At 38.4% G+C, this 15,604-nt stretch overlaps 1 protein-coding gene across 1 annotated transcript in view; it reads left to right on the plus strand.

The window, feature by feature from the left end:
• Stk26 (serine/threonine kinase 26) overlaps window positions 1-15,604 on the plus strand; it is a 67,750-nt gene that overhangs the window by 30,637 nt on the left and 21,509 nt on the right. The window contains exon 4 of the mRNA XM_059250884.1: window positions 13,700-13,930. Coding sequence (XP_059106867.1) covers window positions 13,700-13,930 — 231 coding nt within the window. The remainder of the gene's footprint in view (window positions 1-13,699; window positions 13,931-15,604) is intronic.

Below are 15,604 nucleotides of genomic sequence, written 5' to 3' on the forward strand. Positions count from 1 at the left end.
ACTTAACTGCTTGATTTCGTGGGGGAGGTGACATCAGCCATAAAGCATGTATTGGCAAATCACAAAATGATCGAGACCAGCAGGCATTATGTATAACTTGCTGCAGATTTCCTTTCTCTCCACATTTCGTTAATCATGAGGCTCTATCAGCATTTTCCCCCTGGAAAGTGTCGGATATCATCCTTGCTTTTTATCATGCCCTTCTGGCTTTTGTCAGTAACTCGACTCAAGGCTGTGTGCAGACATGATGGAATTACCTGAAATACAACATTTATTTTAGCCCTCATCTGCTGAAAACTGTCAGTGGCTCCCTACCAGCCTGATCCGAAATTTCAAGGAAAGATAAGTCAGGCCAAGCTATAGAAATGATCAGGAAAAGCATTGCCCGATAGCTGAGCTGCCGTTAAGACTGGGCATGCAGAAGGGGAAGAAAAAGGGAGGAATAATTTAGCTAAAGCAAGGAAGATCAAAGAGACTTCTTGCATTGTATTTTTAATTTTTTTTTTCAATCTTTTTGAGGTGAGCAGTGATATTTCCTTAGTGAATGGCACTTTCTAGTTAGGGCTCTAAAGTGAGAGGCTAAAATTCAGCTCAAATTGGAGATTGTGGATCTCTTTGGGTAGACATTGCTGAAAGCATTTTAATTGCTTTGAGTCAGCCATCAAGATTATGTTGATGACAGCAATAGAAGAACTGATTAAGGGACTTTATCATCTGTGTTCAACCTGGGGTTCCTTGTTTGTTACAGCTCACTACACCATCCTCCACCTAGAAACTCACTACAAATCAAAAGGGCAAGCGCTTCTCAAGGCTCACGTCTGCTCTAAAATCTTACCTCCTTTCCAACCCAAAAATAGACCATATGGCAGTTTTTGAAGGGAGAAATTTTGATTCTTATGCATATAAAACATTGTTTATCCTAATTGGAGAATGACAGTTTTGTTGGATTGGTTGTTAAATAGACAAAGAGTGTAAGTTTCAAAAAATAAAATGGTTTGCATTTACATTAGTTTAAATGAGTCATATTTGTAGAGAAAACACGGAAACAGCTTCTTGCTTACAATATTTGTTAAAAAACTAAAAAATTAGCTCATTATTATGTAACTCAGAACTCAGTGATATTTTCCCTTTTATTTGACATTTAATCTATCCAAAGATTTAAATTGTGCTCTGGTAATAGGTACCAATTTTGGTAATGTCAGCAAGACCAATGGATATAAACACTGGTGAATCTGTACCTGTAGGGAGAGACATTTGATATCCAAAATGTCAACGACAACTGGGATAACAACGGGGGTTTTGAGTGGGATTCAGATAGATTTGAAAATTTTCAGTTCAGGAAATGTTGGTGATCTTCCAGAAGAAATTAATTTAAAAGAACAAGCAGAAGAATTTTCATAGCTCCATTTCTTTGCGAAGATGTTTAGTATTTTTTTTTCTTAATGAATGTCATTCAATGTGCTGGGGGAAATGACAATAATAAAGTCATCATTAGAGAGGATCCAGCCAACTCTGTCTCATTAAATCAAGCTACTTATACAAGTTGCATGTGCACACACAGCTAACTGTTTAGCTTAATTGTATTAGTTCTTAGCTTAGATGTTCAGGCATAGCTATTGTATTTTACTTTGTTTCTTTTTCAGAAACATTTTTATTGTTTTTTTTTAGGAATTTCATACATGAATACAATGTATCTTCATTATATTCACACCTTTTCCCTCCAGCTTCTGCACTGTCACCTCACATCCTCAAATTCATGTCCTCTTCCTCCATAATCATTATTGCAATATATATAATATATATACATATACATATAGACACATATATGTAAAACCTATGGAGTCCAATTACTAAGCGTGTTCTTATTGATTAATGACTTGTTCCAAATCTTTTTTTAAAGCATAAAATAAGAAGAAACATTATTTTAACCCTAAACACGTATGTACAGAGACTCCAGTGGTATTTTTTACTTTAGGGAAATGAAAAGGAATTGTCTATCATATTGGAGGACCATTCGTTTTTAGTTTACTATAATCTCCCCTTGACTCCATTAGTAGTGTTTTCCGTGGTTAAAATCATTTGCTATTGATGTCCTCATGCCATCAGCATCATTTTCTTGTGATTGTAGAATGTTAAAGGCAGCAGGACCCAAGAGATCATTTTCCTGAGTCCTAAGATTCCTTTGGGCAACTCCTTGCAAATACTGTTTGATTAAATTCATTCCAAGGATAGATTTGATTAAGGAAGAAAATGTTGGCGGGGAATTATTCTACAGCCACTTTTTCATTAAGAATGAAAAGGTAAGGCTATGCAAAATTCCACTTTTTCAATCAGTGTTAATTTTCTAAAAGAACTCATGGTGTTAATAATTTAGTGCTGTGCTTACAAGCTTCAAACCTATTGATTTTAATTGGAGTTCTGTATCTAAAAGGAAGCCAGAGCATGAGCAAATCAATTTTGTTTTAATTCAATGCATTTTAATAAGTGTGCTAAAGATTCATCATAACATTATCCGGGACAGCTCAATATCTGCTCTACAGGCTACTGCCCTAGGTGCTAAGCAAAGGTGCCTGTTTCTGGAAGTACTGTAATGACATCCTTTTATTTAACTCTCATATGGATGGCAGAATGAGCCTCTCATTGTCCATCACTTTAAAGTGCCCTGTGTGGGTTTGATGAAATAATAGCCTGAATAAATCAGGCTACCTATTTTACCATTTATATATTAGCAGAATCCCTGTCTTCCTTTCACTGTGTGGCCTTTTCCTCCTTTCTGAATGAATATTTTATAGTTAGAGCTTATTATCAATCCCAGGCCATATTTATGTAACATCCTGTCTAGTCAGTAATAATCCCTCTCATTTTAACGTTAATGTTCATGGTTAAGCCTGACCCTGGCTGAATTGTGGATTTTTATATGTGTTTAGCCCAACTAAATTAGAAGAGATGTACAACACAGTGATAAAGTAAGTCCTGGTTCTCAAAGCCTCTAATCTTTACATTAGAGTATAAAATGGCAAGACAGCCCCAGGACATGCAGGAGTCATGAGCTTTGCCTAATTGCTGTGGCAGATGGGTTCACAGAATCAGATTTGCATATCCTACTGATAGGAACCCTTGTGTTTGTAGCTACTCTCAACTCTTCCTTGGCTGTAGATTCATACTGTTTCCCAAACTGCTGTTTGCCAACTCTAATCATGTCTCAAACTCTCAACCTTTAGGGAAAGGTTAACCATATATGAGCACAGGGATTACCTGAAAATTCCATACCTATTTCAACACCCTTCAGCTTAATGTAATCTCCCGTGTACCAGAAGTCAGAAACCCAATTGTGAATGAGAAGATAACCTGATGCCGAGGGTTCCTTCCCTAGGTGGTCCCTAAAGTAAACACTTTGTGAACACCCAAAGACTACAATGTATAAAATATTGCACTGGGGTCCTGTGAAGCATACCTGGGACTGAGGAAAGAGAGTCCTACTCTTAAAATCACCTTCCTGATGAAATTCAAAAGGTCATGGCAATGAAAGAGAATGCAGGCATAATACAAAGCATGCTCTAATTGAGGTACAAAGGAAGGGCTTTCAGAGGACGGAGGATGAAATAGTTTCCACTTGGAAACTGGGAGTTGGGAGAAAGTAGTGTTGTCTTTATTAAAGATAGGAGATAGTCAGAGATAGAAGAAATGCAGGATACTGTTCATTGAGAAAACTGAGTGGTTCAAATCCTCAAAAATAAGAAAGCAGACTCAGGCTACTGGAGCATTGCGTTCAAATTTGTATGTCTAAGCTACTATCTGCAGGAAACACTGGGCTTGACATAGGGTAAACTATCCCTGGAATTTTCCCCTTGGGTGCTTGGTTTTGTTGGATGTTAATGTTCTATTTATGCTCAGTATAACTGTGTTACCATTTTGAATACTTTTTGAATGAATGTTGTCCTTCACAATCAAGAGAGTAATTACTTTTAGGTTCTATTATCTGTTCCAGTCCTGGCTGTCTTGACATCTTTGTGGAGAGTCATTTATATATAATGGTGATGGGCAGAGCTTCGTGGATGCATAGTGATTCACTGTATTGCTCTTTCCCTATCCTTAGCTTTGGGGTCTGCATCACTATGCTGCCAGGGAGTTGGGACTTCGGTACACAGGGCTAGTGATGCTGATTTTCTTACTGGCACATGGTAGTACATGCTTTTCATTTCACTCACTATGTACTACTATGTGGTCAATGCCAATTCATCCCTTACTTTGTTTAGAAACCAGGGCTGGTGACTGTGAGTGAGAAAGGGAGAACAAAGGAACTTGGCTTCTAATACTTTACAGCCACTCAGCATCTGAACAGTAAGGAATTTAAAGATCACTGAGTCCACCAACTCTCCTTCATCAGACAGATGGAGAAGCTGACATTTAATTGTGGATGTCTTGTAATTTTCGGGATAAGCAAAATTAAGCAATTTTGCCTGACCTCTCTGCTCTCTTTCCCTTTAGAATACTAGGAGACACCCGACCTCCTTTTTCCTTCAGACTGGATTGAAGGTCAGGGAGAAATGAGCTAAATGATGCGATGGAATTTGCATCCAGCGTTTCTTGTAATGATAGCCTTGGCTTTTGGTTTATTGAGAGACGAATGTGATTGTTTGCAGGATCCCCCTTTCCCCTTACCCATGGCTATAATTAAAGGTTTCAGGAACTCTGGATCCCACAGTTAGTAAAAAAGACAAAATTAGTTATTTCCTTTCATTTACAAGCACTTTAGGCCTAAGAATGATTTACTTGGCTGGACAAAATAATCTGAGAAATGTCAGTTAGAATAACAGGGATATAGAGACCTCTCTGTGTGGGAAATGGAGCTAATAAAAGTGCTGCTTCTTGGCTTTGCTTCCTGTGTGTGCAACTGTAAGGTGGGTAAGTATGGTAAAGTGCTGATCATTATTTCGGCATTTCATCTCGTGGAGAAGTGACAGGAGACTCAAAGGTTTCATTCTCCCCCCCCACCCATTTGCAATTGGAACTGTCTCACAAACATATGTAAAGAACTTCATTCTTCATATCTCTGAATGTGTCCCACTCACTTCATTTTCTTTTTTGTGATCTGAGCCCTGGGGAAAAAGCAGCATGCAAGTTATGGGCAGAGGAAGCTCTTTTCTCTCTATCCTCGCTTGAGTAGGCGGAATTAAGATGAAGGAATATTATCAATTATTCTTTTGTTCTTAAAAGTAAAGTAGACTCAGAATTACTAACCATGGGAAACTCCTCAAACTGCTGTGTTATGCATGCAACTATGTCAAAACCTTTTGTAATAATTTTAATGAAGTTATCCTTTACCAATATATTTACACTCTCACTAGTTTTGCTAATGAGATGCACTTAAAAATAGGAATAATAAAATAAAAGCAAGATGAAAAAGTACTTAAGAATTTAATTGTATTTCTGCTTTATGAGCACATTTTTCTTGTTGCTAAGCACAGAATTGCTGAAAGTTAATGCTTGCCTTAAGAGTATAAAACAATGCTGCTCAAGACCTTTGACTCCATGCTTTGCTAAGACCAGGGTTTCTGTGCTGGCCTCATCCATCTCTAAACTGGCTTTTAAGTGGGTGTACAAAGAAAGGGACTGGACTGTGAGTGATTAAATGCTTTCTAATGACCATGGGGAAGCTCGGAGTTGTTATAACTGCATTTCTGACTACATTCCATTTATCTCATTGCACACCCCTGAAAGATGGCAATTGGAGCCCTGCTTGATTTTGCAGAGGCAAGTTTAATAACCTTTGAGAGAGACATAAAAATGTAAGTACACTATAAAAATAGATAAACTAAGAACGTTTTCTTTATATACCTACATAAATATTTTGAAGTCTTATAAACGTGGAAATGCAAACTTAAGCAACTGGCCACCTAAAGGAATCTAACCTCAAGCCAAATTCCTTATGTTTAATTAGAAACATACTCAATTTTGATCTCAGTTCTTATTCTGTCATACGTAAAATGTAGTCAGGCTAAGTATTTTACTTTAGAAGTATAAATCATAGAAGTCTCTTAAGTTTTCCATGAAGTTTTATCAGATCCTTGTAATATGATCTTGAGGTTGTGCACAATAGAGAAAAGTTCCACTCACAGCACATTCTTCAAGAGTTTAGCAAAATTTATGGAGAGTTTGTTTAATCCTTCTCATTATTGAAGTAATCTGAAAACTCACACAGTCATTTGAACTGTTCTAGACCTACACAGTACTTAGCACAGGCTTAATAATTGATAATAAATATTTTAATCTTGGTTCAGTTCATCAGTTTGAGGGGATTGTTTATGAACTGAACTGAAATCTGCATTAAATCACTGATTGGAGCTGTTGGCATGCTGACATTGGATCCTATGGGAATCATGAGATAGACTATCACCATTACTTTGCCTTCTACATTCTGGAGGTTAGCTGCTTCCAGCCTCGTTATTGCCATGGAAAAAAAGCAACCAAGTGCAATAACAGAAAGTCAAGATTATGGGATCATCACTTTTTTTTAAGATTCTTTAAATCAAAATATAAGATAGTTGCACACACACACACACACACACACACACACACACACACACACACACACACGGGAAATTCAGACTACTGCAGATTGGTTACTATAAGAAATTACTTATAAGAAATGGTATTATTAACAATATCTCCTTGATATCTACGTCTACCCTCACCAGTGGTCCTAGTCTCCAGTAACCATTCCTCTATACACTGATTCTGTGAGAACCTTTTTTTTAAAGTTCCACACATGAATGAGGTCTTTTTTGTCTTTTTTCCTTAGCTTATTTTGATAATGTCCTCTAGGCTTTGCAAAGCAGTGAAAGTGGTTGGTAAAAGGATACAAAATTTTAGTTAGCTATGAGGAATACGTTTATGAGATCTATTATACATTGTGTTGACTGGAGTGATCAACTATATATTGTAGTCTTGAAAGATGCTGAGTAGCCATTAAATGTTCTCAGCACAGAAACCATAGCCATGTGAGGTGGTGCGTGTTCATTATATAGATTTAATCATTCTAAAACATACATACTTCAAAACATTATAAATACATGATAAATGTGGAATTTTATCCATCAATTTAAACTAAAAAAAGAAATTATAATAGGAAATCCCTGTGTTAAAATTTGAAAACTTTTAATTTTTAAAAATTTCTTTAAATGATGAGCTATTACAAGGTTGATGTTGGGCACTTCTTTGATCTATTTATAGTGGAAATAATTTTTGGTTTTATGGCAAAAAGGGAACACCGTTTAAGTTACAGATAAACCCAAGCTGTAGAAAGGAAACTTTGGACATGAGTCAGGAACTCTGGATTTAAGTTTGACCTTTGCCACTAGCAAAATATCTTGTATACGTAACAATTTATCATCTGTCTAGGCTGCGGTTTGCTCTGCTACAGAAAGGCTTTGGCTCAGATGTCTTGCTAACTTCCTATTTATCTCAAAGGTCCTCTCTTTCTTTGAATCCCAGGATTTTGTATCGCCCTTGATCTCTCACTATCTCTGCCACACCTTAGATAGTAGTTTGGAATGCGCCAGACACACCACAAGTCCCTAGTTTAGATAGCAGTGAGAAGAGGTAAGGCTTCACAACTTCTGCATTTCCTGCTGGCTCAAAAAGCCTGGGACTGAAGCAGAAGCCAGTTGGACTTGCATATGTACAGTCCTTGCAAAAGGTGGTGCCCTGTGATCCTGAATGCAGCAGTACTAGGAAGCTTATGCCTGTTCATTTTCAGTCGGTTTTTGTCAGTATCTTGTATGGAAAATCCACGGCAAACTTTTTTCTTTCACAATGTTCACAGAGAAAATGAAAGTTTTTAACGTGAGGGAATAGTAATTTAATTTGAGCCTCACAAAGCCAGTGGAAAATGTTTTTTATTTCTGTGCATTGTGCTTGTTGGGTGACAGGTAGCATTTATTGACATGAGAGTAATCCAGAAAACCCCATCATTTCTAATTTAGAAGAGCTCATCTAGGAACTGTGTGTACAGTTGGGCTTTAGTATATTGTTAGGTGCTGTAAACACAGGCCCCCCGTGTTTGCTGCATACCACTTGAGGATTTTTGGAGGAATGAAAGGTGCCTTTACTTATCATCCTGGTGGAGAGGCCAAAGCAAAACCTTACAGTAGCACTTCTCAACCTTCCTAATGCTGCGATCCTTTAATCCAGTTCCTCAGGTTGTGGTGAGCCCCAATCATAAAATTGTTTTCGTTACTACTTCGTAACTGTAATTTTGCTGCTGTTATGAACTGTAATGTAAATGCAACCCTTGTGTGGTTGTAACCCACAGGTTGAGAACTATTACCTTAGGAGGTCAGCCTGGTTATTGCAGACTCTTTAGAACACCTGAGCTTGTTCCTTCCTAGCCCAACACACTGAGAAATCTACCTTCTTCACATAAACTTCTTATGATTTCACTCTTTGTCCCACAATGGCAAGCTTACTTAGCTACCTCATATTCAAAAAAGTAGATAATATTGACTTTTGTTCCTTTTTCTCTTCTTTTTTTTTTTCCTTTCTAGATTTCTATTTTGCTAGGGCCCAAAGTGTATTTCAAATTCTCTCTACAGTTTTTTCTGCACCCATTCTCAGTGTCCCTCTTTAACAAATTGGAGCCATTTTCTACTGCCATATCTAGATCAAGACTTTTATTCTTCATCACTGTTGGATTTTAACATAAATACTCTCATCAGTTACCTTTCAAACTATTATGTGTCCCAGAGACAATGTTGGATAAAAATGATGTTTGAGAAGAATTATAGGGGAATGATGGCCTGTGCTGGACAAATACTTCCATGTTGATAGTCTTGAGGAAAAGGGACTAATTTTTGAGATGTGCCCTTAGAAATGTTTCAGAGTTCATTTTTAAAGTATAGGTACATAAGTACATGTAAGCAACACAGTGCTCTTGCTTTTGTTTTTGTTTTATTATGGCGGTGAAGATAGAGCCCTAGTCTGCACATGCTAAAAAACTTCTCTACCACTGAGCTGCACATAAACCTTCTCAGTTTTTGTTTTAATTCCCAAGTTGTTCACTTTAATGTGCATAAGTAGATGAGACCTAGATGCTTGCCTGAAAAAAAGTAGGGACAATGAGTTCTCTGTACCCAGCAATGCAAATTTAACTTCTGATCTCAAGATTCATGCCAAAGTGTCTTTGCAAGAATTATTTATGCTTTAAATATCTATAAATAGATTGCAAAATCCCAATCTCAGGAATTTTGAATCAGAAGTTCTGGGATGTGTCCTAGGTGTCTGCAGTTCCTAAGGCTGTACAGATGATCATGATGTATAGCCAAGATTGAAGCATATTCCAAGAATCTTTCAAAGTTCTACTAGCACTCTGTCCCTATAATTTGGGAGTTCCAAAAGCCTTCTTCCACATGACCCTGGGAAGGTGGGTTTGCATTGAATTGCTTTACATGCTTGCCATTTATTTATTTGGCATTATTCTAAAGACAAGAAAGAGCTGGATATGGTGGCATACTCCCAGTCTCAACACTCAGCAGGCTGAGGCAGGAGGATCCCTGTAGGATGGAGGATATCTTGGGAAACATAGAGATTCCTATCCTGGTCTGGGCAACATGGCAAACCTCTATCTAAGAGAGAAAAAGAAGGAAAGAAAGAAGAAAAGAAAGCAATGATAGAGAAAAGCCTCTATGAAAGAAAGAAAGATGAAGAGAAAATAATGATAGTAGAAACAAAACCAGCCAACGAGTCAAGAAGAAATCTGTCTTTGGATGCTTTGGTATAAGATATTAAAGAGGAAATTAGAAATTGGGTGTTATTTATCAGGGATTCGGGAATTGGCAGTGAGACAAAGGTCTCTACCCTTCAGATAGTTAGTGAAAAAAAGCCCTTGGTTTCAGATTTCTTCTACTCTGAAAGTCAAGGTTTTGCAGAAGTTTAAAGTTTAAAGCCCAGAATTAGAGTTGAAGTATAAATACTCTGTAAATGATGATTCTGTCTGTTTTGATGTCTCCATCTTGCTGTTCCTCAATTGAAATTCTTAAACTATATTGTTAAGTTAGGATTCACTTCATAGCTTCCTTAAGAGGTGAAATGTGACTTGGTTTTTAAATCTATCATTTACATATTTGCAAGAGCCCATTTATTACAGAAAGCAGTGAACAGCTGTGTCCTCCCTAGGGTTAATAGCTTCACTTAAAGCCTTTTGAAACACCAATTAAGAAGAGTAGAATTTAATTTCTGTTTCTTATTAGATTCTTATTAGTAAGTTATCTAATAGTATACTCCTCAGACTGTATTATTAGATGGTATATCCAATATGTATTGTTAATCAAGCCTGTATTTCCAAAGTTCAGATTTCTTTTTGTAAGTATATCAAAAAACCTGAGGAGCTGGGAGGATAGCTTCATTAAAGTAAAGTACTTACTCTGCGAGCATGACGACCCAAGGTTGATCCCCAGAACCCATGGAAAAGCCTGGTGGTGTGGGTGCAATTTTGTAGTCCATGTGCTGGGGCTCTGTTGGCCACACTGCCTAGCCTACTGGGTGATCCAGTGAGGGACCATGTTTTTTTTTTCTATTTTGGTTTGGTTTTGGTTTTTCGGGACAGGGTTTCTCCCTTGGCTGTCCTGGAATTTGCTTTGTAGACCTGGCTGGCCTCGAACTCACAGAGATCCACCTGCCTCTGCCTCCTTAGTGCTGGCATAAAAGGAGTGTGCTGCAACACCCAGCTGAGAGACCATTGTCTTAAAAATACAAGGTGGGGACCAGTGAGACGGCTCAACCGCACAAGCCTGGTGACTTGAGTTCGAGCCTTGGAAGCCACATCAAAATGAAAGGAGAGACTGACTACTCTACAAAGGTTGTCTGCCACACATGCGCTGGGGCACTTGTGCTGCCTCCTAATAATGATAATAACAATAACAATTTTTAAACTTAAAAACACAAAACAAGGTGGGCAGCTCCTGAAGAATAGCGCCCAAGGTTGATCGAGCCTCCCCATGCAAGCAGCCATATGCACATGTACCTGTACTCAAATGTGAACCCACACACCCATCCACATGCATGTACACATATACACCTAAAAGAAAGAAAAGAAAAACTTGACAATGAATTTTTTTTCTAAGACCTCTATATTTAGGAAGTTATAGTGAGGTGAACTCATCCCCAAATTATTTCATGACTATTTTCACCACAAGCTACTACAATGAGAAAAATTATCACACAAACTAGAGAGAGGTAACTGTGGGTTAGCCACCATATGTATGGTAGTAATTACGGTACAGCATTGGTAAAAGGCTACGCTGAAGGAGCTCTGCCTGGTTGTTCACACCTGTAATTCCAGCACTCAAGAGGTCCAAGGCGGAGGATCACAAGTTCCAGGGCAGCCTGGGCAGTGAAGTGGAAAGAACCACAAACAAAACCGAGAACAGGAGAAGCCCACAGTGCTCCAAAGACTCTGTAATGTTGGTAATCGAGTTGTTGAGAAGAAATACTAACAAAATGTGAGCTTGGGACAGTCACTTATAACCTACTAGAAGCCTGTTACAGCTCCTTTGAGAAGCCCTATGGGAATTTCCAGGTGTACTGGCTCCATCTAAAGATGGTGACTAAAGGTGGGTAGGATGCACACTAATCTTGAAATAGAGAAAAAGACCCCAAAAAGAAATTTAAACCTGATAGAGGAAAATATGCGAAGCTTGGAAGGTAAATAGATCATGTGCTAACTTTATTTTAGGTAAGATGCCAAGGAGAAGTTCAAGAAATTCTTCGATTGCAGTGTAAAGAACTTGATAGGAAAATTCAGTGGTTTCTTTGCCTAGTAAAGTGAAACACAAAGGACATGCAGACTCTATAATTGTCTCCTGAAATCCACATTGAGATGAAACTTGGGGAAACTATAGTAAATAAACAGATGCTTTAGGATTAGTTGGCAAATATGACTGATTGACTAGAACCGGACAGCATCCTTTTAGGTTTGAAGAAGCTCCAAGTAAAGTTGTAGACTAGCAGGTCCCTCAAGTATGCTTTAATAATGTTCTGTTTGAAAGGTTTCAAATCTTTTGTTTTTTCGAGACAGGGTTTCTCTGTGTAGCTTTGTGCCTTTCCTGGATCTCACTCTGTATACCAGGCTGGCTGGCCTCGAACTCACAGACATCCGCCTGGCTCGGCCTCCCGAGGGCTGGGATTAAAGGCGTGCACCACCACTGCCCAGCGAAAGGTTTCAAGTCTTAATTTTCAACTTGATCAGCAGCGTCTCTTTAGCAATAGCAATAAGAATATAAAAAGGTAGTCTCATGGGATCAATTTTGCATCTTTTAAGGCAAAAGCTATCTCTGTATTAAGAAAGGTCGGTACATTTATACATCTAAGTTTTGCCAATGTACATATTTATACTTAGTTCTAAATTATATTGTGTTGTTCTAGTTCCCTTCTCTATAAGGACTTGAAAAAATTTTACATTTTTCTTTAAAATTATTGTAATTATACACATGATTGGGTTTTGTGTGATAATTTGGTACACACACAACAGTGTGTAACAATCAAACTGGGGTAGTTAATATTGATACCTCCTTAAACCTAAAAAAATTAAAGACATATTAACAGTAGTATATATTTATACGGTATGGTGTAGTTCCATGTGTATACTATATGTGCAGAGCATATCAGGGTAATTAACATTCCTATCTCCTTATCATTACCTTGTGTTTGAGTTCTTGTTATTCATAAAACGTATTAGCTTGTTGTGAACAATATACCCCCCTCCCCGCACACAAACACTGTATACTGGAACTTATAAACTTCTCTCCACTGTATTTGGCTACCTGCCATCCAACCTCCCCCATACTCTCCTCCCCAACTCTTCCCAGCCTTCAGTAATCATTATTATATATTCCAATTCCCTTCTTAAAGCATACTTATATAAAAGAATATGCAGATTTTGGGTTTTTTGCATCTGTCTTACTTTACATAATGCCTTCTACTTCCGTCCACTTTAGTGTAAAGGACAGTATACCATTCTTTTGATAGCTGAATATTATTCTATTTGTGTATATGTGTATACATATCACATTTTTCTCGTCTATTCATCTCTTGGTGGGACATAGCCTAACTCCCTATCCTAGCTATTGTGAACAGGCATGAGGGTGCACATGTCTCTGATACAGTTGCTTCATTTCCTCAAAAGATATACTCTAGTGTGTAATACCTGGATCAAATGGTAGATCTATTTTTGATGTTCTGAAGACTGTCCCTACTCTTCTCTATAGTGGTTATACCAATTCACATTCCTATTAACTGTATATAACAATTTCCTTTTCTCTATATCCTTAAGCAACATTTGACATATATGGGGTGGGGATAAAAAATGAAAACTCACATAAAGTATTCTATATTTAATCTGATTTATTTTCCTCTATTTAAAAAGTTTGATTCATGGGGCTAGAGAGATGGCTAAGAGCACTGGCTGTTCTTGCTGAGGACTCAGGTTCAATTCCCAACACCCATGTGACAGCTCACAACTGTCTGTAACTCCAATTGTGGGGAATCCAACGTTCTCTCCGGGCCTCCGTAGGTACCAGGCACACATGTGGTATACTTACATACATGTAAGCAAGTAAAAATAAACACACAAAATAAAAATAAACCCAAAAGAAAAATTGATTCAAAGCATTTGTGTGTTTACTCTCTTCTCTCTTCCCTTTAGAATACTGTAGCCGATCCAGAAGAACTGTTCACAAAATTAGAGCGCATTGGAAAAGGCTCCTTTGGAGAAGTTTTCAAAGGAATTGATAACCGTACCCAGCAAGTGGTTGCAATTAAAATCATTGACCTTGAGGAAGCCGAAGATGAAATAGAAGACATTCAGCAAGAAATAACTGTTTTGAGTCAGTGCGACAGCTCATATGTGACAAAATACTATGGGTCCTATTTAAAGGTAATGTACTTATCATATAGTTCATAAGGTGTTCATACTATGCTTTCTCATAAGGTGTTTTCATTATATTTCGTTTTCTTTTCATTCTATTTTTGAAAGGCAGTATTTTTTCCCTTTTTTATTGTTGTTTTTTGAGATGGGGTCTCACTATGTAGCCCTGGCTCTCCTGGAACTCACAATGTAGAACAGGCTGGCCTTGATCTCATAGAGACCTGCCTGCTAGTATTAAAGGTGTGCACCACCACGCCCACCTCAAGAGGCAGGGACTTAAATTACCCTTCAGGCAGAATCCAGCTCTGTTTTTGGTGTCAACTAAACCATTGCTAGAGTTAACAGCTCCTTCTTGACATTACTCCAGAGCTCAGCTGCACTCTTCCATGAACTTTGGGTACAGGGGAGGAGGAGAAAGGTCTGTGGTCTTTAAGGCCGTGTTGCCACATCAAAGCCATACCTCTGGGTTTCCACACACTATTCTTAATAGTATAATCTATCTCAACCTCAGAACTGATGGAGTGCATGGTATTGAGTTATGGTAGTTATTTATGCATTTTTCTCTCACCAGGTTGTGAGCTCATTGATGACAAACAGTTTAGCTTGATTGGTCCTAGTTTTTATATCCTTTAGTCCAGCGTATGACTCATACTAAGCACATGATATTGTTTACCTGCATCATCCCCAGGTTCTTGCTTTCTTCCTCCACAACACTAAAATCTATATGATCAAATCCTTCATTCACATAAGATGGTGCAATATTTGCAGAGACACTTCCCATCTTACTTAGAATGATGTGTTCTACCCCAGTGATATATGTCAAGTGTGTTCATTTACAGTGACTTGCAAATGAATTCTTTAATAAATAAATCTTTTCCTCATTGTCAAAAAAAAAAAAGAAAAGAAAGATAAAATAAATGAGAGACCAATAAATAAAAAAGAAAGAAACTACTTCCAGCCCAGTATGAGCCAGATTGCTATGGCAAGAGCACAAAATCAGAGTTGATGGTGGGTACGTTGCCATGGTAGAATGGGTTCCCTGGGTAGCTTTACTACCACTGCATAGCTTTGCCTCAGGGGCAGGAGTGCACATCTGGAGCACAGGCATATGCACAAAGACTTCCGGCTCTGTGTAGATGGAAGTCCTGGCTTGGAATGGTGGTGCCTGGGTTGTCTGAGATACAGTGAATACAATGTGGCCGTGAAGACATCTAGCCTCCAGAGTGCTTGCTTTCTCTCATGGCCACCAGGCTAGTGAGTGTGTGCAGCGCACGTGCACACACAGAAACTTTAGTTCCACCTGAGTGTGAACTAACAGTCTGAGGCAGTGACCCCACTTGGTGGTGACATGTGGGTGGACCCAGTACAGCTACAGAGCCAAGGTCTGGACTGTGGACCCTCATGGGGCAACCATTAATCCAAGGATGAGGAATTGGCATGATTTGGGAGAATGGAGGCTCCTTTTCCCAGTGCCTCAACAGCTGCACAGGTATGTCGGTCTCCCCAGTAACCCTTTCTGTGCAGAGATCCTGCTGCCTTTGTGTCTCCTATGTTGCTACAGTTAGGGCTAGTGAGCTATTTTGGTTTGTGTGTATGCGCTCTCTCATTCCAACCCATCATGTGTGTGTGTGTGTGTGTGTGTGTGTGTGTGTGTGTGTGTGTGATGAAGATTGGTGTCTTCTA

Source organism: Peromyscus eremicus, chromosome X, assembly GCF_949786415.1.
Source record: "Peromyscus eremicus chromosome X, PerEre_H2_v1, whole genome shotgun sequence".
Taxonomy (NCBI): Eukaryota; Metazoa; Chordata; class Mammalia; order Rodentia; family Cricetidae; genus Peromyscus; species Peromyscus eremicus.